Genomic DNA, 22,766 nt, shown 5'->3' with positions numbered 1-22,766 from the left:
GTCACACAGAGCCAATAGGTTCCTGAAGGATTGTCCTCCATTTGTTCGCTGTTTAACATAAAATGTTTATCAAATGAGCAAAAAATATACTTCCCCTTAATGCCTGCCTTTTACTCAGCCTACCAGAGTGCCTTGAGTTTTCTCTTCCGTTGTCAATACAATAAATATTCCGTATGTTCTAGGAGAAAAACAGCTACACTCAGTTCTGTCTGGAAAACGCTGACTTTGTTTTTTGAAGGTAGTATTTTACCTGAAGGCAAATTCATCAGCCAATAAATTACACAAAATCCTTTTCATTAGCTGTTGTACTCAATAGAAGAGATGGTACAACATGTAAAACCAAACCAAAGACAACTTTTTTAGAAATAAGACACAAATGCAGCAGAAAAATTTGAACACAACGTATGGTACAAATCTTCTACACTCACAGGCTCACACCCAGGCAGTTTATACCCAAAACAAAAACTGAGACATTCATTTTTTCCCCCATCAATGCTGAATAGTTACAAATTCAATTGCAGAAATTATACCAAGCATAACAACCTCCTTCCTTCCTACTGATTTTTGCTGTTGACAAAGTAAAGCATGTTAACAGCAAATGCCATCTATGACAATCTGAAGAGAAATCCAAGCCTGAGCTGTGTGGAGGGGAAGGTGCAGAAAAACTGACCATTGCTGATCTGTGCAGTCAGTCACCTGAGGTAGTTATGCACAGTGGAATGTTTTAGCAGATAATTTCTTACCAGAAAGACTGCTAATTGGTATTAACTCCATTAAGTTGTTTGCTTAATAAGCAGCTATTAAAAATTACTAAACAGAGAAATGCAGAGGTAATTACACCTTCCTTGATTCAACTCAGTGTGATGTTCTGCCCATCTCCAAACAGAATGAGCATAATTCCAAAGGAAGGGGACATCTTCATAAGCAAACAGCATACAATAGAAAACAAAGCAGAGAAAAATAAACCAAATAGTATTTTTTTTCCCCCAAATGACAGTATTTTGAAAGGCTACTAGGTAACAAAAGAACAAAAACCACAAAAAAACCCTCACAAAAAACCCAAAACACAGAAAAAAAAAAAACACAAAAAAAAACCCAACACACAAAACCACAAAACACGAAAAGAACCAACCCTGCCTTTAACAACGAGTTCTGCTGATCATCACATCCAAGACACCAAACTTTCTTCAAAGTGAGATCTACATGGTGGAACAAAAAGCCATGTTTATTTTAGGTAAGATAAAAACCAAGCAGACAGGAACAATCCTTCACACTTCAGGACATAAAACAACTAGTAAACGTTTTCTGTAGGAAGAGTCATACTGAATCACTGTGCTGCAATTATGTGCTAGACTTCTCACAATATCCTTTTCTCAAGCCCCTGGTAGATTGTTATTTCCATGTGTTAGATAAGCTACTTCTCTGATTTTGTAAAACAATGAATATGTTCTTAAACAATGTTTTAACTGATCACCTCTGGACCAGTGAAGGGGGAGAAATGCACAACAATATGCATAAAAGCATATTTGTGAGTAACAGCATCAACTGCTGTCTGAAAGAGCCATCTCTGGAAAAAAAACCTACAATTCCCCAAAGAGCCTCTATGGATTTCCACATTACAACACCACAAATAACATACATGGATTTTCTCTTAAAACAGCAGACACCAACATTTTAGTAAAAGTTGATGCCACAGGAACTGAATCCTCTCTCTTATCACAAAATGAAATTTCAGCAAAATTGTTCTGAATAACAGTGATAGATGCTCTATCAAAATACAAGTTTGGCCTTTTTTAAAAGCAGTAAAAATACTGACCAATATCACTTTGTTCCAAACACAGTATTTTGGTGGTCTGTAAAGATCTGCGGTCACATCCAAAATTTGATTCCATTAATTCTTTTAAAAATTTAAGTAACAGAAGAAAGATACATGCATACAATCATCCCTGTATGTTATCTGTTATCCAATTCTTCAGAGGTAAACAAGTACTTGTAAGTAAGGCTAAATTACTTACAGAAAAGTGAAAAAAGCCTTTAGGTTTTCTCATGGCATAATTTCAGTACTACTAATTTTTGTACAATCACGTCTCATGCATACACTAACACAAATTCTGCTAAAGTAAGTTTTTCAAAGAAGTAAACCAATTACTAAATGTTACCCTAAAGCTTTATCAGTGAATTAACTAACAACTTTCAGTCACTAACAAAAGCATGCAGGAATATGCTATGAGTGGAATAAAGAATCCACACTGCAACCTGCCAGGCACCCTCAGAGTGGAAAATTTCAGAATCACCATGTTTCTCATATAAAAATAAACCACATAACTAAAGACATGTCTTAATTTAGCATTTCTGTTTTGCTTTATACTTGTTATTTAAACATCTATGACAAAATATTGTTTACTTACATGAACACACACACCAAAAAAATGAGACAAGAAATAATCCAAAGCAACATTTCCCAGCTTCCCCAACTTGTTTACTGCTGGGAACTGCGTATGCAACCCTTTAAATCCTACACAAAACAAATCTGTCACAACTAGTATCCTAATGACTTGTATGTCTGAATGCCATCAATGCGAAGGTACTTTGTTCTAGACAGACGCAGCATTTTTACAATGCATTGTGCAGCACACACAATCTTTGCCACCCTCCGTGGACGGATCTTTCCCCTGGCCTATACCTCACTCCACTGGCAACTTTTACTTAGCTTCTCTTCTACCCATGTTCAGCCAGCATCCATCTTCTGTTGAACATTCATGAGGCTGTACTGGTAACTTGTCATTACTTACTCTTATTTGCCTGTGATTTTCCTATTTGTTCTTTCTACAGTCTGGTTGGACAACAGTAACAGCTGGCTAGCACAGTAAACACTATGCCAAGCAGGTGCATGGACAGAACAGAGGAGTTAATTTTGACAGACACACCTTTTGCTGAAAGCTGACTACACTACTTGTAATTATGGAGTATTTCATATTCATGTAATATTCAGTTATTTACTAGCATCACTATACACAAGTAAAATTCCAGTTCAGAGGAGATATTAATGCTGTAATACCTCATATAAAGGTCCTTTTGCAAATCTAAGTGCATTAGACAACCCAAAAACCATTCCCAAAATTAAGCTTGGGTCAACGATCAACTCTGAGTGCAATGATACAGGTGTTCATTAATTAGGCAGAAAATGCAAAGACAAAACAAATTCAGACAGTAATAAGGCCTTAACTAATCTAAATGGCTTTGCATGATATTTATTAAGAACAAACTCCAGATCTCTCAAGTACTCACTGTCATATCTTTCACCCACTCTCTGAACTGAACCACCTTATAAACAACATAAAAGCAAAAGCTGAACAGAAATCTACTTTTGGAAATTTTTTCTTTTGAACACATTGCTTAGCAAGTTCCATGGGACACCCAGCTGAGGAGGTAAATAGCAGGTGTAACCAAAAGTGAAGGTAATGTTGGACAGGCATCCAAAGCCAGAGTTTTGCCTGAGGAAGAAAAGACATTAATTAAAAAAATTACATGTCAGAATAAATCATTGTATACTAGACAAATCACTACTCCTAAATATATCATTTAGCTGTTGAAAGATTTGCATATAAAGAGTTACACTGCAGATTTCTAGAAGCCTTAATTATATGAAAAACCTTCAGCTGTGCTTAGAAATACAGTACAGAACTTAAGCATAAATGTTGATTTATTAGAACTTGCATGAGTCAGATATAACAGGTAAGAGTTCTCTGCAGATTTCGATGTTCGTACAAAAAGGGAACAGAAACTCTGGAGAATCCTGTCAGATATTCTGAATGACTACTGAAAGATCCTCAAACACAGGACAACTATAGACTCCTAACAAGCTGCAGATTACATGTCACCAAACATTCCTGAAGAATATGGGTTTTCTCTGTCCCTGGTATCTTTCAAATATAAGTCCGTGCCATCAGAAAAAGACACTGCCCACAGCTCTCATCTGCAAAACAGATATGAATAGTAATGAACCACTAAGAGCAACTCCAATGCCATGGTACCTTGCAAAGACAGAGTAGGCAGCCCAGTACTCTGCTCATGACTAAACCAATCACAGTTGCATGATACTGAACAATTGTGGGCGAGGGTATCACAATTTCTAATTTAGCACAACATTCTGCCATGAAGTACAAAGTGTTACTTGAAGTTCCCAGATGCAATTAATGCAGAGGTGGAATCACTCTTTCCTTTTTCTATAGCTGTGCTTCAGTCTTACCTACATATCCAAAGTATTTCTGTTAAGAGCTTCAGAACCACATTAACTGATGGCAGTCTGCTTTTTACTTCTGGTACTTCTTATGAACATTGGCAGATAGGTCTAAAACCATCTGAGCACGTTACAGACACACACAGAGAAAAAAAAAAAGCCAGCAAAACATGTAAATTCATTCTGGAACACAGCATTTTCAGTTATGTGCTGTTGTAACCAGCATTTTACAAGACCCACACAATTCCTGCATCAAATAGCAATACAGGATGGCTGGATTTGGCTTTTCAGTATTTCTTTTTCATTCAAACTAGAGCAAAAAATAAGCAGCGAATCAAATGCGGTGAGAAAGCCTGTTAAGGAGGTTGGGGTACACAATCAGAACATCTAAAACATGCACAAGATTTGTTGGGGTGGAGGAGGCAAGGCAAGACAAATGCAACAGCATGACTCAATGGATAAGACATTTAGAAGAATCTTACAAAATACATTATGAAACATTACATCCTAAAAAAATTAATTTCCTTACACTGCAACCCAACCACTCAGATGAATTCTGTAAAACAGTTCAAAAGCTAAGTGAATTCAAGCATAGATCATCTTCTCTAGTAGGCAAGTCATCTACTAAGAAGCCTCAAACCTTCTGAAAGTAATAAATCATGGCTAATAAGGTTATCAAAGATGGGGAGAAGGAGTTAACACCACCTCCCCTCCCCTAACACATTAATTATAGCTTCCTAGGTAGTATTACTGATTGGCTGAAATTTTAAAGCTAAATGACACAGAAAACAAAACTTAAGTGCACTTAAGAAGCACTGTGAACATAAATGCCAAATTAATATCCAACCTGAGCAGCAATTATTTATCATATAGCATATAAAAACTTAAATACATTAAAGAAACATGCCAAAAATACTTGACTCGGAAAGCGTTTAAGTTTAGATATAAATGTAAACAGGTTAGAGGCTCCTTAAACAGGATGAAGTACTGTTGCTAGAACAGTTCTCGTATAAAGCCAGAACAACAAAATTTTTTCCCTTAAATCTGAAGTGCCCTCTTCACACAAAAGAAATCTGACACAGCAACTTGAGTTAGTGGTGTGTCCCATCCATCTCAACAGAGCTTTCTACCTCATGACAAAACAAATTTACTCTGTTACAGGAGCCCAGATTCCTACCTCAGATGCCAACACCTCAACAGATGTGAAATGAATCCCATCCTTAAAGCTTCTGATCAAGTAATTCCACGGGGGCCTTTTAACACCTCTGGGGCCCCTACAAACTCAATAGTAAACAACAAATTAAAATAATGAATAGGTGAAGCAGGAAACTGTGCATAGTAATTGCTACCCAAGCATGCTTCTCCCACCACATGATCTGAAACACTAGCTCCCAAATGATGCCACATTCTCTAAATTCAGTATAATAACAATAGCCTTGGCATGAGCAACAGCCAGGCAGAAAAGCCAAGGAGAAGGAGGAAGCAGGCTCACTGCTGGAAATACCCACCAGCGTGGCAGCAACAGCTGCTGCTGGGGCCGGCTGCTCTCCTCCACTCTGAGCCCTCTACCCCACCAGTATCCATCCCACATGCTTCAACCCTTTCTGGAAGAAGCATTGCTTCATTTCAATTAGTAAACAGGGAATGCCTCACGTGCCATCTGTAAATCAAATGGGTTTGCCTGTGTGCCAAACTAACTACAACTTGCACTTTGAAGTAATCTATGTTTAACAGAAGTTTAAGATAGGCCAAAGAGGAAGCAAGTTTCAAAATATTTCTAAGTAAGATGTCTGAGACCATCAGGGGAGGCTATTTGATAAAACAAGTGAACGTCAGAGCCAAAGGCACATTACTCATGCAAATATAAGTCTACTTATAATCTTGGACAAAACGCACAGGAAAAGTACAGTATTTACCTCACCCTAGCATTTCAACTGCAATACTTTGAGCACTTCATTATTAGTGGTAGCACCAGTATGAACATCATAATTCACCCTCTACTATATGTCTCTAACTTACTTCACATACTAAGAAAATATCTAAGAATTATGCTCTCCACTAGGTATCCAACAACCCCAGGGTTAAGAAAAAAAAAAACCTCAGAAATGTCTTAAATGCTTTAATTCCACACAATACAGGATGCTCTATATTCAACTTCTGATCTTAAATTCACTACCTAGCCAAACAGAAGGAGCTCTTTGAAATATCCAAGCAGTTGTACAAATGGCAGCAACCATGGTGATCCCAGGACACATGCCATCGTTTTCCACAGCAGTTTACAGTTGATGTTTTCAGTTCTCACATGTGTGCAGAAAATGCCAGAGAACTACATATTTAAGCCTGTCTGAATGCAAAACTTGCCAAAGAAAACTTAATTACAGCTCTGAAATACATGCTCCTTCCTTCTTCTAGCAAGTGTCCTACTACACTCCCAATAAACAGACCAGAATTAAGTTTGACCTTTATGATCACTAGAAGTATAGCACAGACCCGGAAAAACTGAATTTTCACTCCTTCAAACACTAAATATACTTCTCTTAATTTTCATGTGCAAAATGTCCTCGTTACTAGCAGAGTTTCCACTTCCACTTTCATTTTTATTACATACACCAAAAAAATTTTGAAAAAGGCAAACTGAACCAGACACATTCATGAAACATTTCTGCAGTCAGTTGCCAGAGCAGAACCCCACGGCAAAAAGAGTTTCACTTAAAGTATTCACAATAGTACAAGCAACAGCAAAATAAACATTTTCATTCCAATAAGTCTCAGAAAGCTTTTGGAGAAAAAAATTTGAAAAAGACAAGAGGCCACCAAGTTTGAAAAGTTACAGTTATTTTCCCCTCAACATCCAGCAAATAAGAGTGGCCTGGTAGGAGCTACAAAATGAAATCCCATTTTACAAAGCAAATCGGATTGACTGATCTTCAGCAACAGGCTGATTGATCTTCAAAATTGTCACACTACTACCTAAAACACTACAGCTGCCTAAAACCTCCACTTCACCCCCAGTCAGATCTGAAGGTAAGATACTAGAGACTAGTTCTCTCATGACAGAGCAAGGCACTACGTCTAGCCTTTAAGCAGGTTAACACAGCATTCTGAAAACTCAGGGTCATCGGTTGGTATGCTTAACTCTCTGCCTTAAAGTCTTCTCAAACACTTCACAGGCACTAGAAAACCAGTATCAGAACAACAAGTGACAAGAGTTAAAGAAGCACTTATTAAAAGTGCTAAAAATTCAAAAAAATCTATCCAAGTGAATAATCAACTACTACTTTCATATTTAAAGAATAAAAGCAATAAATTGGGTAACAAGACAATGGCTATCTTGTTCTTTGGCTTCTGTAAGAATGTTAATCTGCTGTTGACAGCATTTTGGGCATAGAAAACTAAAAGTGGTTAGAAAAAAATCAAAACCAAAAAAGTCATTGTAATTTTACAAACTTCTGGCAGGAAAGGAATTTCAGCCTTCAGATACTACTTAGAAGACTGCAAACCAGTGCAAATCAACAAAAGAAAAACAGTTCAATAAAATCAATTTATGAATTCAATCAGCACCAGCAAAAATTCTGCCAGTCCTTAACTTGAAAAATCCCAGTTGATAACGCCTCCCAAAAACTTACTGTACAAATCCCAATGCAGCTTACTACAAAATTATGACATTCTCCTTTAAGCATTTTACTTATTCCTTCTGCTTTAGCAGTCACTTGAAACATTTGCACAGAACTAAAAATGAAATTCTAATGGAAAACAGCAAGTATTTTGTCAAATTATCTTGCCTCAAACAACACAACGATACCTTGCAGTTTTACAAAAAACTAGCAAAACATACGAATTAGCTGCACTGACTAAAGGTGTCCACCTCGTTCAGCCTTGCACAGCACCAGTTGGCAGCCCATAGCACAGTACAAAGGATGATGGCAAAGACCACTTTTCCCCCCCAAACCCAACCCATTTTTGGTTGGCAAAACAGTCCACGGCAATTAGTTTCCCAGTTCAATTCCCCCTATTCATGCCAGTGTGCTCTCCCCCTTCCCCCAGGAAAATGGAAAGCAGTGGAACACACCTTATTTTTAAACCTTCTGATTTTCCACCAATGCTCCCAGGTCTCATAGCATGAAAATAATTACCAGTCTTTCTAGAGTTGCCTCCTTTATAATACTCATGATTTCAAAGAGTCATCCTCAAAGAGACAATCCTCACTATCACTGTTGCAAAGAGACATCCTCACTATCATCACACCTCCTAAGACCTGAAACCCATCTGGCTTCCACAGTGCTCTTCCATCCCTCTGTCCCTCCACCTCTTTGGCCTTCCTTGCTTCCAGCCCAGGGTTCATTCGACCTTGACTTCACCATTTTCAGCACATTATTCCAGCAGAAAATGAACCCAACAACTAAACTGAAACAGCTCAGCATGAGGAAGAGGACAGGCTGAAGGCCTAAACCACAGCTGCCGAAGTATATGGGCTTCAGCTTCCAAAGAACTATGGCCACAGGGCAGATCTTTTAAATTCAAGTGCCAGCTTCTTTTCATACACACTTTACATACATACAAACATATATACAAAAGCATTGGCAAGCTTTATTCAAACCTCTCCTAGTTTTACAATCTTTTCAAGTGACAACAATTAGTATACTATTTACCTTTTTTCAGAATTTGTAGTATTTCTTCCTGATCGATAACCAGGCTGTTTCCAAGGAACAATCCACCATTACTCCCAAAAATCTCAAGTATAACAGCTAATCAGAGCTCCAATTATTTGGTTAAATCCAGTCCAAGTACACACTTAACAGTATGAAAGTGCTAAAACAAGTTCCTTCCTCCTTTCCCTCCCTGCCCTACTTCCTTGCACTTCAACACTACCCTCTCATCATCCTATCACAGAGTATCATGAAATACCAAAAAGATCTCTGCAGGCACCAGCAGTTTACATTGAATCCCCCCCTTCCCAACCCCCTCCCTTCATCATCTCACTAGACATCAAACTTCCACTCCCTTCTAAGCTAAATGGTATAAAGCTCAGTTTGTAATGACCTAGTACTGTGAAGATGCATCCTTTTTCTCCTCTTTAAGATAACATTTTACCTGTGATTGCTTATCACTCTTTTGTAAGGAAACAGCAATTTCTGTGGACCTGATCACAGCCGAGGTTGTGTACAGAGCTTCCATTTTGTTGAAATGAGGAAGTCTTACCACTTATCAACATCAAGAGAAATTAAAGCCTTGACTACTGTTCAGAGGGTACTATAAACAGACATGAGGCAACATAAAACAAGTTTCTGAATGCTTTTGTGACAAAAAAAGAAGCACATCACAGATGCATAGTTTCCTAGGAAGGATGTTTACTTAAGAAAGGAAACCAACCAGTTTTACTTGGATTCCTTTATAACAAAGTGTAAGAGTAGTCAATTGGATGCATTTAGACTCAGATAGGTGGGTTTTTTTTCCCTTCAATCATCTATAACTGAATCAAGCATGGGACTCCTCTTCATTATCCTGTCTTAATAAAATCACATTTCATCAGTTTTGCTTTATATAAGTAAATAGTTATGCTAAGCAAGTGATTGTAGTTTCGAGACATGAACTCTTAAAAAAGCATGAATTTCTCCCTAAGTGAAGTTACTATCATCTACGATAACTTCTCTCTTTAAGAAGCCATACTAAAGTCTTTGTTCTACTGATAATTTAAAAGTCTCCCTCTACAAATTTTATGGATTGCTGAAGTATTTCTTTACCAATTTTGAATGCCATTTTTCAACCTCACGGGTGGTAACTGTGTAAAACATTGCTTTTTGCAAGTAGCTAAATCCCCCTTTATCCACCTTTCTCAATCTCTATTTACTTGGCATGCATGGGCTTTTACAAAAATCGTTAATACTACCTTACTCCAACACTGTTACCTTCTCACGCACACCCTTGTGCAGCTGCGCACTGAACTGAAGCAAGCCTGATTCTGCTGAGAAAAAAATTAATACAAACATCCAGCTCAATCAATTCCCCCAGACTAGCTCACCACCAGCCATGATAATATTAAGGGAGCAGCTGGAACACACAGAATAGTCAGGGAGGGACAGAAAGCCACAAGCACAAAGGAAGAGCACCTATTTCTGCAGAAACAGCCTACACCAGGGTCCATTTAAACCAGTTACAAAGCAACATCCTTCAAAGGCTGCAGAGCTACAGATCTCTCATCATTGCCTGCAACACACAGTAAGACCACTTACCAGGAGTGCATTTTAAGACCAAACCCAAAATATCAATTTACTTAAAATGCAGTCTTTGAATGAAATCCCAGTGAATATGTAATACAGGTTCATATGGTGAAGTCAATGGAAACCATTTCATTGTCTTGTATCTGTACTCACACTGACATATCACGGTGCTGTTCCCAGAGTAACTACAATGTCCTCTATGGCTCTGACAGCAGTGTCTCAGTAGATACATTCCGGGAACATCAACCAGGTAGAAGAGAAGAGACTGAGGCAGTCATATTCCAAAAAAGTACTGGCAAAGTTAGGTCTTTCAAAGAAAAATTAAAAATATACCCTGGGGAAGGCAAGGGCTGCCTTGATGCATTTCATTTGCAAGTAAAAATTGCAAGAAGAAAAGGATATACATACATTTTTCCTTCCTGCCAAATTATAATGTAAGTATTGGAGCTATATGATATTATGTAGTGTAATATATTTAATTCTGTTTAATTAATGATGTTTAATTTGCTAATATTTAGCAAAACAGTAAATAATACTTAGCACTGAAAAAAGTAATTTCATTTTCATTTCAAAATAATTGGCAAGTCTTTAGGCAATGAAAATAACAAGCCAACAGCATTTGTCATATAGGCATACCATGTCACAGCAAGAAGTTACCTTGCAACCTTCCATATATAGCAATCTAGAACTAAAACTACAGTTAGAAGGAGGTCTCCTACTCAGAATAATTAACTTTCATATTTCTTTCAAAATCATCACCGACCTCATGGTTTGGATGGGTTTCTTTATTCATTAACAATATATTTCTTGCTCACTGTTCTTCAAATAAAAGCACTGGATAGCATTTCAAATTGAGGAAAAATTAATCAAGCTTGTCATTTCCAGACTATAAGTGGAGACAAACAATGTAAGACTTATTATTATTATTTGCTTTAGATCTAGAAATACAAACAAAAAATTCACCTCCTTACTGCCTCTAGTGAGGGTAGGAGGGAGGAATGCATTCCAAGTAATATCCTGCGACAAAAAAAAAAAATTCAGCAGATTGACAAAAGTTATGTTGATAACTTCCTAGCAAAACTCACTTAACATATTTCTACATGTAAACAGAGTAAATCTAAAAACAACCAAAAAAAAAAAAAATCACTTAAGCCATTTGCTCATTTATCAAATGCTACATGTACAAAAGAAAAGCCAAGAAACAATCAAGAGTTACTGATGACCAATCTTAATGGCAGCCTGTGGGAGTTGTTTACTATTAAAAATAAAATAATGTTTGTGTGAAATTTAGAAAGGAAATTAACATATTTAACTTGCAGAGAACGCTGAATCTGAACTAATTCAGTTCACACAGACACCTGATGGTTCTGAGAAGAACTGTTCCTTTATCTGTGTAATATTGTAACGTGCTTATAACTACATACAACTAACCCCTTCCTTTATTCTAAACCACAAAGTGAGAAAAAGCACCCATACCACACCTTCATGTATGGAAAGTTTCCTATTTTAAGAAGAAACTACACAGAGCTTAGAAATCCAAGATGACTTCATCAAATTTTTATTCAACAAAAACATATTTCAATTAAACTCTACCACAAGTTTTCTTTGTTTTTTAACAGGTTCAGATAAACTACTGGTTATTGCTTACCTCAGTTTCAGAAGCTGAGCAAATGACAATTTCTTACAAATTAATTACAACCACAGAAACTAAATACACACAAAAAAATAATCAGGTATTAAAATTTTAATTGGAGACAGTACCAGAAGGCTGAACTGCTGACAGTTTTTAAATGTTTCATGATGCAGAATAAAAGGTAAGAGACAGAAAGCATTGCCTAGAGGAAAATGATCAAAGCGATCTTTGCATTCCCATAAATTCTGAGCCACTGCAAAAGTTAAAGCTTCACACAATCCAAGTAGCCTCAACAACCACTTCCAATTTACACAAGTTTCTGTGGTGCTGCTTGTGGTTAGCAATACAAGCTGCAATAGCGGCAGGTTCCCTCCTGCCTCTGCATCCAGGAATCACAGGAGAAGCAATATTTGCCTGCAACAGCATAACACTGTCTGCATAGAGAGGAAATTTTCTCCTGATAAACTTAAAAGTCTGTGCTAGAGACCACAGAAATGAGATTTAAAATGTCACTGGTTCTTACCTGTTAATTCAAATTCTGTTGAGTCAAATGAGTCAACAGTTCTATTATGAGTGCTGTTAAATTCTTAACTGTTCTAACAAGCACATTATCTTCAATTGTCAAGACAGATTTTAGTTAAAACTCCGGAGTACTTTTCATTATATAGACTTAAGGATTCCTTGAACAGGTCTCTGAAAAATGCCATGCTTTTGGGATTGGAAGGAAAAGGAGAAAGGTCCAAAAGGAAAAAAAAAAAGAATGAAAAAAAACACCACAAATCAAACAAACATGAAAGATACAGTAATAAACTCTCTTCAGTTAAGTTACAAGTGCTCACAGAAATCAAGTAAACAAATGCAGATGTTATAGTACCCAGATAATCATATTCTGGTTATACCGATTCTAAATTTTCACAATGTATTATCATTTTGTTCACCCCCTCCCCCTTTCAGAAATGCAAAGATAGTTTCCATAGTAACAGGAGAGACTTAGAAGTATCCAAAAGCAAAATAACACTAACTTATGTAATAACTTGAAACTCACCTTGGTTTGTAAAATGTGCGTGTGCTTATTTTAGGTCAACAATACATAGTGGTTATTTATCCTTAACACATACCATATATGATCAAGAGAAACATCTCAAGTTCCTGTATTTTAAAAAGCCAGTTTCACAGATAGGATATAAAAGACTAATCCCAATGAAGTCTTCTCATACCTCAGGATTTCTGCAGGAAATTACAGCCAACTCTTATGTAAAATAATACTCTTTTGACTTCCAAGGAGTTTTTGACAATGTATTAAAAATTAACAAAAATAAAAGTAGTAATTTTCCTAGCTTTTCCACATCATCACAACTATTCTCAATATGCTCCTCTCCCCTGATGCCAACTGCAAAAAAAAAAGGACATATAAGTTACAGCACGGAAGCTAAAAAAAATCAATTAAAAGGATATAAATTGCTTACTTCATACAAACTTGAAAAAAGGAAACTACATTTTTAGGTGTTTTTCATAGTGGTAGCATCATGGGAAATCTTATCAAGATCAACTGCCTCCTCAGTCAGTTCAGTCCTTCTTTGACAAATATATGGCAGCTCAACCTGCTTAAGGTAGATGAGTATCACTGAGGTTAGTTAGAAGAAAATGAATCATGCCCAAACTGCATAGGACCAGCTAGACATAATCTGGTAGGAGGTCCCCAGAAAAGCAGAGCAGCTTATAACTGAAAGAGCAATACAAAAACGTCTTGATGGAGGGATGATACCAAGTAAAAAAAAAAAAAAAAAAAAAAAAACAAAAAAAAACCACACCAACAAAAAAAACCGGGGAGGGTCACTGAGGGGTTTTAAGGCAAGCTCTGCTACTGTAAGACAAGAAACACAAAATACTAACTAAACCTGGCTAATTCCCACAGTAAGTCCAGGGAAATCTTCAGAACAGGTGATGCTGACAGTCAAGGGAAAAAAGCTCACAGTACACCAGAAGCTGCAGAATGCACTAGCAGAAGCACTGAAGAGTTACGGTAATAACACTGGAAGGCTGTAAGGCAAAAATACTCAGCTATGGCTAAGTTACAAGGGCTTGAGATCTTATCTGAGTGGGATTCCAACGCTGCTCTGCTACATAAAGCCAAGATTTTCCTTGGTTGCTTGGTTTTTAATATTTGTTTCAAGAACCTCTACAAATCCAGCCATTTACAGCTTTTTTAGCTATATCTAGTAGTTGTGACAATTCACCAGCTGCCAACTGAGCTAATCAAAACCCAGAAACCTTGTTTGCTGGATTTCTCCTATTCCTTATTACTAAAAATAAAGAATATGCTAAGAAATTAAAAACCTAATGAAACTGAGAACAGAGCAGAAACCAGCTGGATTTCAGGGGCAGATGACTGCATTGAGATGCTATCAGAAAGCAAATGATGGCTTGAAGTTGACATCCTTTAGTGGAAAAAGAACTTTCAATTTCTATCCTCCCAACAGAAACAGTAAGACTAGATCATAAAGTACTTAAAGACAAACAAAAAGTAGTAATGGAATAATAAAAAAAAAAAACCAACCCAAAAAAAAATCTACCAGCCTTAAAAAGCAGTTTGCTAGGGAAGTGACAGAAGTCTCATAGCTCACAACCTTTTAAGATCAGCGCATTTGCTACATGACCAAAGTCACTGCACTCTGTATTAGTCCACACACATAACCACCAACTTCCAAATGGATTATTCAAGCCAAAAAAAGGTCACTGTGCCAGTTTTACAGTCACCTTACTGATGCAATTCTATGGACAGCTATGCTCAAACCATCACTCCTTGCCATCACAGGAGGCAGACCACCCTTCTTCCCCACTGATGATCCCACCTGGACAGTCCCATCCTGCCTTTTCGTTGCACTGGCACTAGTGCTTAAAGCATATCAGGAAAGAGTCTGATTAAGAAATCTATCGATTTTTCTGTTGCCTGTGTTTCTCTTCACATTCCTGCAAGCTAGAGCAACTGACAGCGCTCATCACAACACTGGGGACAAGCAGGGTACAAAGCAGAAAGGCAGCAGGAGCTCCCTCCCTCCCTGTGGGCTGCAAGTATTGGGATGAGCATGCCCACACCTACTGGCTCTCTGCTAACAATATTGCTTGCCTGGCCAGCTGGGGTCAACTCCAAACAAGAAAGCCACCCTTCAACAGCCACCCACATTAGAATGGCTTAAAACAATTGTCAAGTTGCAGCTAAAAAGACACGTTTTCTAGAAAGCCTCACTTCTCAAGTGCCAAAGTCTAATTAATATGAAGAGCTCAGAGTGTTAAGATGATAGATAAGTTATTATCATATACATATATAAATAAAAGTTCCAGAATGGAAACTCAATTACAAGCAAAACAAATCTTTGAATGGCTTTCAGGAAAATGTTACATTATGTTGTCCATTGTTTCTTCAGTAAATACAATGTACTGCTGTAGTTAAAAATGGTCTAGCTCAGTGTTACAAGCCATTATTTGAGAGAAATTTATTAGCCAAATACAGGTCCTGGTTCTTTGTCTCACCTGAAAGGCAGACAAATTAATCCATGATCACGAACTAAATTTAGACTTTTAAACAAGAAAAGAATCCACAACTATACAAAATTAAAAAGTAACGTAATTAACAGTCAATGAATGAACTGAACGTGAAAACCCCGTGTTGTCTTCAGACTCAGAACAGAAGGTTCCTTAAAACTTTCTATCAAATTCAGTAGTGAACAGAGCCATAATGAGTAGAAAATCGCCTCATGACGTCTCATCCAGTGGAAACACAGCTTTGTTGATCCGATTTCCATAATTATGACTAAATACCTTCATCACAGTGTCAGATGCTACATATACAGCTGTCATTTTATAAATATCACCATTAAAAAGGCACACATACACAGGAAGACAACAGTAATGTTAATCTATATAAACAACTGAGTAAATCCCAATGAAATACAGCAGGAGTAGAATCTTAGGCTCTTTCCTAGTCCTAAAAATCATTATACATACCTTTTCTGTCAAGATAAACTTGTCTAGGTATCTAGTTTTTCTGTCTAGATAAACTTTGCCAGCTTCTCCTCTAACACAATAAAAGCCCCCAATAATAGGAACTTACTGAACAATCTACGTAATTTGACTGCTATAGGTAAAAACTTTCCAGTCTATATTTAACCTAAATCTCACCCACGACAATTACTTCCTCTTAACAAGAAAACAGAAAGTTTTTTAAAAAAAATCAATATGCTTGTGTGAACTATTTATTGTATATACACTCCCCACAGCCTTTTCTACCCTCCAAAATAAAACAATACTTTAAAAAATTTTTAGCATCAGTGATAGGTTGAGTTTCTCTATCCACATTGCTACTTTCCTCTGCATTTTTTGGATTGTTTAACACTGAACTAGGCACAAAAGTGCAACCAAGAAGAAAAAAAACAGATGCCTTCTGTAATTTAAACTGGATCAACATATCCAAGGATAGCACCCACTTTTGCCAGCTGTGTAACATTGCTTATTCAGATCGATTTGTTACTAGGGCTCCTGGGTTATTTCCTAAGCTGTGCTGCCCATACACCACCAAGTATCTGATAGCCTCTTCCTAGCACAGCCTTATCAGCTTTTCATCTTCTGGACTGTATTTCTCAAACCTATTAAGATGACATAAATTAAGTTTTTTTCTGTTCTTCTCCAGATGAGTGTTGGCAATCCCTCTTAACTCCATGGCACATCTGCAGGTTTTATATTATCTATCATTCTTTCCCTAAAAGATAAGCAAAACAACCCGCTGAACACGTCACCTGATTTTCTCCCAACCTTCAAGAGTTCTTCCAGCTTTACAAAGAGTAACTTAAAACTATCTGGGGGTTAGTTACCAGACAGGCAAAAACTTGCGTGATGAACTTAAACATTCTATTTATCGAGTGGATGAACACAGAACTATGTTAAAAACCTCCTAAAGATTAAAACTCATTCTAAGATGGCTTTTAACCATAAATATTTTCCAGACCAAACTCATGTAGCACAATAAATCCAGTCTTAACATGTTAGATTTCTCAAATAAATGTATTTCTTTACCAGATTCACTGCAGGGGAAAAGCACGACAGCTGACAAGCATCTCTGTACTTTTATAGTCCATAAAATAGTCTTTTTTCCAGACACTGACACATCAAGATTGATTAAGCATGAAATGTAGACAGCATCAGCACTATAATAGCAAGAACTGTTAAATACCACCTACAACCAGATTAATTATGGTCTGGAAAAAAAAAGCTATTCCAACACAGCATTTTCACAATACCCTTGGGAGGTTTGACTGCTGCTTCACAGATTGCGGATGTTCCAACTTCCTTAGTTTACACGGCAAGCCTACAGATTGGACAATTTGTATTTCAGAAATGCTGTGTCCTCAAACAAGATCGGCTAGATGACATAGCCTTGCACCTCCATCTCAGAGTTCCTGCGGGAATACCGTTGAAGTTCCAGCAGTTACAATTAACGTTTTTAAAGCGTTATGTTGAGAAGAAACCTATGCATGTTTCATCCACTGAAGCTCAGTAATTTCAGCTCAGGATGTCAATACTCTTCCAAACAATATCAGAAGTTTTTCCTCTGATAAGAAGCGCACACTAATTCAGAAGGAGTACGGTTTGTGATTTTCTTCCACCTTCCACACACCCCCTCCCATTAGCGAGCTATTTGAAAAGCACACCAAGAGACGCAACAAACTTCTAAATGTTTTCGAGTTACTACCTGACGCTCAAACCCCATCTTCCTAAGTGAAAAGCCTGCAGACCATAAAGCTTCCTACTGCTCAAGACAGGTTCATAATGCGTATAAGCAATCCAGAGCCGTCGACGCCTGCTGAAATTAGATTATTTTAAATGTTTCACCACAACTGCTGTTTGCAACTGCAGGCATTACCACCTGCCGCAAGCCCGGCTGTACGAATGTATTCACTTGTTTCGATTAAGTGAAGCGGGGGAAAAGCTTTCGACACTTTTCTCGAGGGCTAAATCCCCTCCGAGGGCGCGGGATGGACACCTTTGTCTTCGCAGCACGGGGCTCCCGGCCGGCGCTGCAGCTAGCTGCGCGGCGGCACGGCAGGACCCGCAAGCGGGCTAGGGGGGGTGTCGCCTCCCCGCCCCGGGGCCACCGCAGCCCGCCCCCCCCCCCTGCCGCGCCGGGAGGGCGCCCCGCATCTCGCCCGGCAGCCGCCCTGCGGGTGCGGGAGCCGCGGCAGAGGCGCACGGCGGGCCAGGGCCGGGGCGGCGCCCCAGGCACCCACCCGCACGGGCGGGCGGCACCGCGGGAGCCGACGCGGAAGCGGCGGCCCCGGGTCGCAACAGCATCGCTATCCAGCGGGATCCCGCGCGTAGCCTGCGGCGGGCGCCTTCCCGGGCGGGGCAGAGGGGGCGGCCGGCCGCCGCCGGGGCAGTACCGCAGTGCCGCCGCCGCAGCCGGGCCCCCTGCAGACCGGCCCGCGCCCTCTGCAGAGCCGCATCGTGCCTGGCCCGCGGCGGAGGGAGGCGGCCCCGGAGCGCCGCGCACCGCGCCGGGCGGGGCAGGGCCCCGCCAGCAGCCGGTGTGTGTGTCCCCCGCCGGCGGGATGCTCCCCCCGCCCCGCCGGCGGCACGCGTGGGAGCCGTTACCTGTCACGACCGCCGCCGTCTCCGCCGCAGTGGCGGCGGCGCCTCCTCGCCCGCCCCGCCGGCCACCGCCGCCGTCCGCAGCCTCCGGGTCGCGTCCCCCGCCGGCGGCAGCGGGCGGGAGCAGCCCGGGCAGGAGCAGCCCCAGCAGAAGCAGGCAGGTTGGCACCGGGGTCGCCGCCGGCCGCCCGCCGGGCGCTCGGAAGCCGCTCATGGGTATCGCCGTCGCAGCGAGGCGAAGGAAGGGCAGGGAAGGAAGGAAGGGGCTGGAGCTCCGCCGCTGCCCGCTCCGGCGGCACGAACCCGCCTCAGCGCCGGTCCCACGCCGCCTCCCGCCGCTTCCGGCGGCCGCCGCCGAGCCGCCCGGGCGACACGTCACCGCGTGGTGACGTCACCCGGGAGGGGGCGGGGGCCGGGGCCGGGGCGGGGGCCGGGGCCGGGCAGGGGCGGGCGGCGGGAGCCCGTGGGCAGCGGGGCTGGGCCGGGGGGCTGCGGCGCGGCGGGACGCGCCTGGGGGCGCGGGAGGCGGCGGGTGGCCGGGCCTGCTGCGCCGGGGGGCGGCGAGCGTGCGTGCCGCGGCGGTGCCCCTCGGCGGAGCGCCGGCAGGGCTCGCTGCCAGCCCTGCCCCGGAGCCAGGCCGGGGGTCGGTGCCCGGGCGGGGAGCGGCCGTGGGCCGGCGGCCGGAGGGGCCGCCAGTCGTGTGGCCGAACGCCCTCCGATCTAGGCCGGTTAGCTTGGCCGCATCCAGGGAAGGCACCGCGTCTTAAAACGGCGCTTTAGCTCTACAGGGGGGAAAAACGAGACCCTGGAGTTCGTTACATTTGTCCTTATCGCAGCGACACTGCAGCAAATGCGGGCCCCGGGGAGCGCTTCCGAGCGGGAAGGGACATACGAGAGAAGGTTCGGTTCGGCATGTACCGCAGCCCTAAAAAAACAACAAAAAAAGTAATGGTGTTTTAATCTGATCCCATGCAGCTGAAATCACGAAAAGTAAGCCCTCGCCGAGATTAAACCTGATTTCATTGTGCTTAAGACCTTGGCCAAAAAAAAAAAAAAAATAATAAAAAAAGGCAACAAAACAAACCACTTTTCCTTAAGATGTTTTCATCAAGCTGCTGAAAGGGAATAAAATCTACTTTTGTGCTTCGTCCCGTGCAGAGCTGTGGGATTCTCAGCATTCTCTTTGGAGTTGGTTAACAAGAATAACAGCCTGCAAAGACCAAATTAAACCGAACATCTCAGATACACAGTACATGAGAAAACAGCACAGTATGGATAGTAAAAGCTCTATAACCATTACATTCGTGATTAATTGTTCCAAACACCTAAGAAATAACTGAAGAGGTGTTTTGAAAAGGTCCTGAGAAAAGCCTTTGCCCCATTCGCAGACCCTACAGGAGACAGGAGCATAAAATGGAGGGGTAGGAGCTGCTTGGCAGAAAGCCAACTGTGAAATTGTTACAGTACCATTGAGTGCAGCAGGACATAATTTCTCTAGCAACATAATTAACAAGCATCCTCCATCCCAACTGCAACATATTTAAAAAAAAAAAAAAAAAAAAAAAAAAGAAACCCACAAAACTTTGAAGTAGTGATACAGCTTATGAAGATTTGGAAAACGTGTGTACACCTAATGAATTCTCTTCGTATTGTGAAGTCTGTGCTTGGCCTTATAGTTTCTGTTGCTGAATACAACAGCTTTTAAAGACCAACAGTCAACAGTATCTGACCAGATCCTGCACAGAGAGAACAATGAAAGGTCTGCATCTTACAAAAGCTTATTCAGTGTTGTTTAACTTCAGGGAGGGGAGCTGGAGCAGAGTAAATTCCCTGGATGGAAACAAAGAAACTAGCTGCTAATTTAATTAATTAGTTAATTTTGAAATACATAAAAAATGGTACATGAAGGTTTCATAAAGGCAAGTTTCCTGGATGAGCGTGAACTATTTTAACTGAGAGCCACTGGAGTCAAAGAGTACAGGCTGCATGAGTCTTATAGAGAAATGTCACACATCAGAGTAGCTGTGAGATGGTGACACTAACAGAGCACACTTCCACGAAAATGCTGCGGACCTGAAGTGGAAAATGATCCTTGTTAAAAATCCTCTTGCAAAGTCGGTTCATTTTTGTCTCTTGCTTTCAGCTATAAGCTGCCACATCAGGAAGCACGGAACGGATTGTTTTCAAGCAATAGTTTTGTTCTGGAGTTGCAAGGAGGTCACTGCTGGCCAGGGCACCTTAGCAGAAGATCTCACAGTGAGAAGCATATTAAATGGAAATACCTCATGATGCCCTGCCACTTCACATCATGCAGACGCAGCTGCATGAGCTCAGAATCAAGGAAGGTACCTACCCTGGGCGGCAGCCTCACTCATTAATCCACAGAAACCAAAATGATTTGTGGTTTCAATATGAGGACCCAAATACTGCTGAGTGCCCTGCAAGGCTTGACCACAGAATCATAGAAAAATTTATGACCTCTAGAGTTCATCTAGTCAAACCCCCCTACTGAGCCCTGAGGAACACCACCGATAACCACATGCCAGTTTCATTTTGGTCCGTTGACCACTACTTTTTGAGTGGACTGGTTCAGACTCTCTTCCACCTGCCTTGTCCACTTACCTACTCCCTACTGGGCTACAAAGATGCCATGGATACCATGGCAAAAGCCAAAAAATCAATGCGTGTGCTGCTCTTACCACCTCATCCATAGAGCAAATCATCTCATCATAGAAGGCAATTGTGTTAGTAGAACTATGCTGGGGTTTCCAAATGAGCTTCTTGTCTTTCATCATCCCAGAAATGGCTTGCAGAAGGATCTGCTTCATGATCTTCTCTGAGAGAGGGGCTGGGTAAGGATGACTGTCCTGTAGTTTCCTGCACCTTGCTTTGATGGTAGGTGTGATAATTGCTTTTTTTCCCAGTAACTGGAAATCCCACCTGATTGTCACAGCCCTTCAAAGGTGATAGGAAGCAGCACCTTCCTCGGCACCTTTAGAAGCACCTCCTGTCTAGCCCTAAGGACCTGTAAACATCTAATTTGCTGAAGTAGCCCTCATGCAACATTCCTTTGCAGTTGATAGCAGCCTCATCCTCCAAACTTTGCCACCAGGCATGGAGATATGTGAGGCCTGACCTTGCTAGTAAAGAGAAGAGAAAGAGGGCTTTGTGTATCTCAGCCTTTTCCAGGTCATTCATTATTGGGTCACCTACCCCAGTCAACAGCAGAGCCTGTGGTTCTAGGCTTAGTGTGCTTGTCATTAAAATGATTTAGATTGTTTTCCCAGCCTTTGGGTGTAGACAGCTGGAATAGAAAGGCTGTGTTGTGTGCATGGTGTGAATGGAGAATGAATGGTAACGCCTGGATGTGGGGGTGCTGGATGGAGCACTCCATCTGGATCCAACTGAATGCAGCAAAAGGGCTCTCAGCGTAGACTGTACTAATGGCACCCAAATTAGAAGGTGATCAAGGCCCTAGCACACCTGTATGCCGTTTCACAAGACACCCAGATCTGGAGAAAAAGAGCAATGAAGAAATCCTGATGACTCACAGAGGTGGGACAGGATGGAGAACTGATCACTATCAGCTGCTCAGGGCTATAAAGGGGCATATCCAAAAATCTGTGCATGGTTGCCAGCTTAAGGAGGGCTCAGGAGATATGGGGGGGACTTCACAGCTGGCATCATTCACCTCCATATAATTACAATGGATATGGGACCTAATGTCCTGGCATGAGCATTGCAGTGCTGGAGGGGCACCCTGTGGCTATGTAGATTTCGTGAACACACATCCTGGTGCTCCTGAGCATAGTGATGCCCTGAGGGCATGACTGACAGTTAAAGGTACTTCATTCTGATTTCTGTTTTATATAAAGCCACTTTCCCCTCAGAAGGTGTGTAGTACCTTGTCAATAGGGTATCACAACAGTATTTCCCACAAGTGCATCTCTTCATTTTTTTCCAGAGAGCATACTGGTCTCAAGGCCTAGAGTTCAGTCACTTAACGTTACTTTCAGTCAAGAGTCTTTCTTAC

The 22,766-nt window shown here is 41.0% G+C and overlaps 1 protein-coding gene across 3 annotated transcripts in view; it reads right to left on the bottom strand.

The window, feature by feature from the left end:
* STIM2 (stromal interaction molecule 2) overlaps positions 1–19,083 on the bottom strand; it is a 73,836-nt gene extending 54,753 nt beyond the window's left edge. For all 3 annotated transcript variants that reach the window (XM_037390819.1, XM_037390809.1, XM_037390830.1), the window contains exon 1: positions 18,737–19,083. In XM_037390819.1, coding sequence (XP_037246716.1) covers positions 18,737–18,947 — 211 coding nt within the window. In that variant the 5' untranslated portion in view covers positions 18,948–19,083. The remainder of the gene's footprint in view (positions 1–18,736) is intronic.
* Between the last annotated feature and the right edge of the window lie 3,683 nt (positions 19,084–22,766).

This window comes from Falco rusticolus, chromosome 1 (genome assembly GCF_015220075.1).
Source record: "Falco rusticolus isolate bFalRus1 chromosome 1, bFalRus1.pri, whole genome shotgun sequence".
NCBI classification, from domain to species: domain Eukaryota; kingdom Metazoa; phylum Chordata; class Aves; order Falconiformes; family Falconidae; genus Falco; species Falco rusticolus.
Note: the sequence above shows the minus strand (reverse complement) of the source record. Positions and strands in the feature narration are given on the sequence as shown.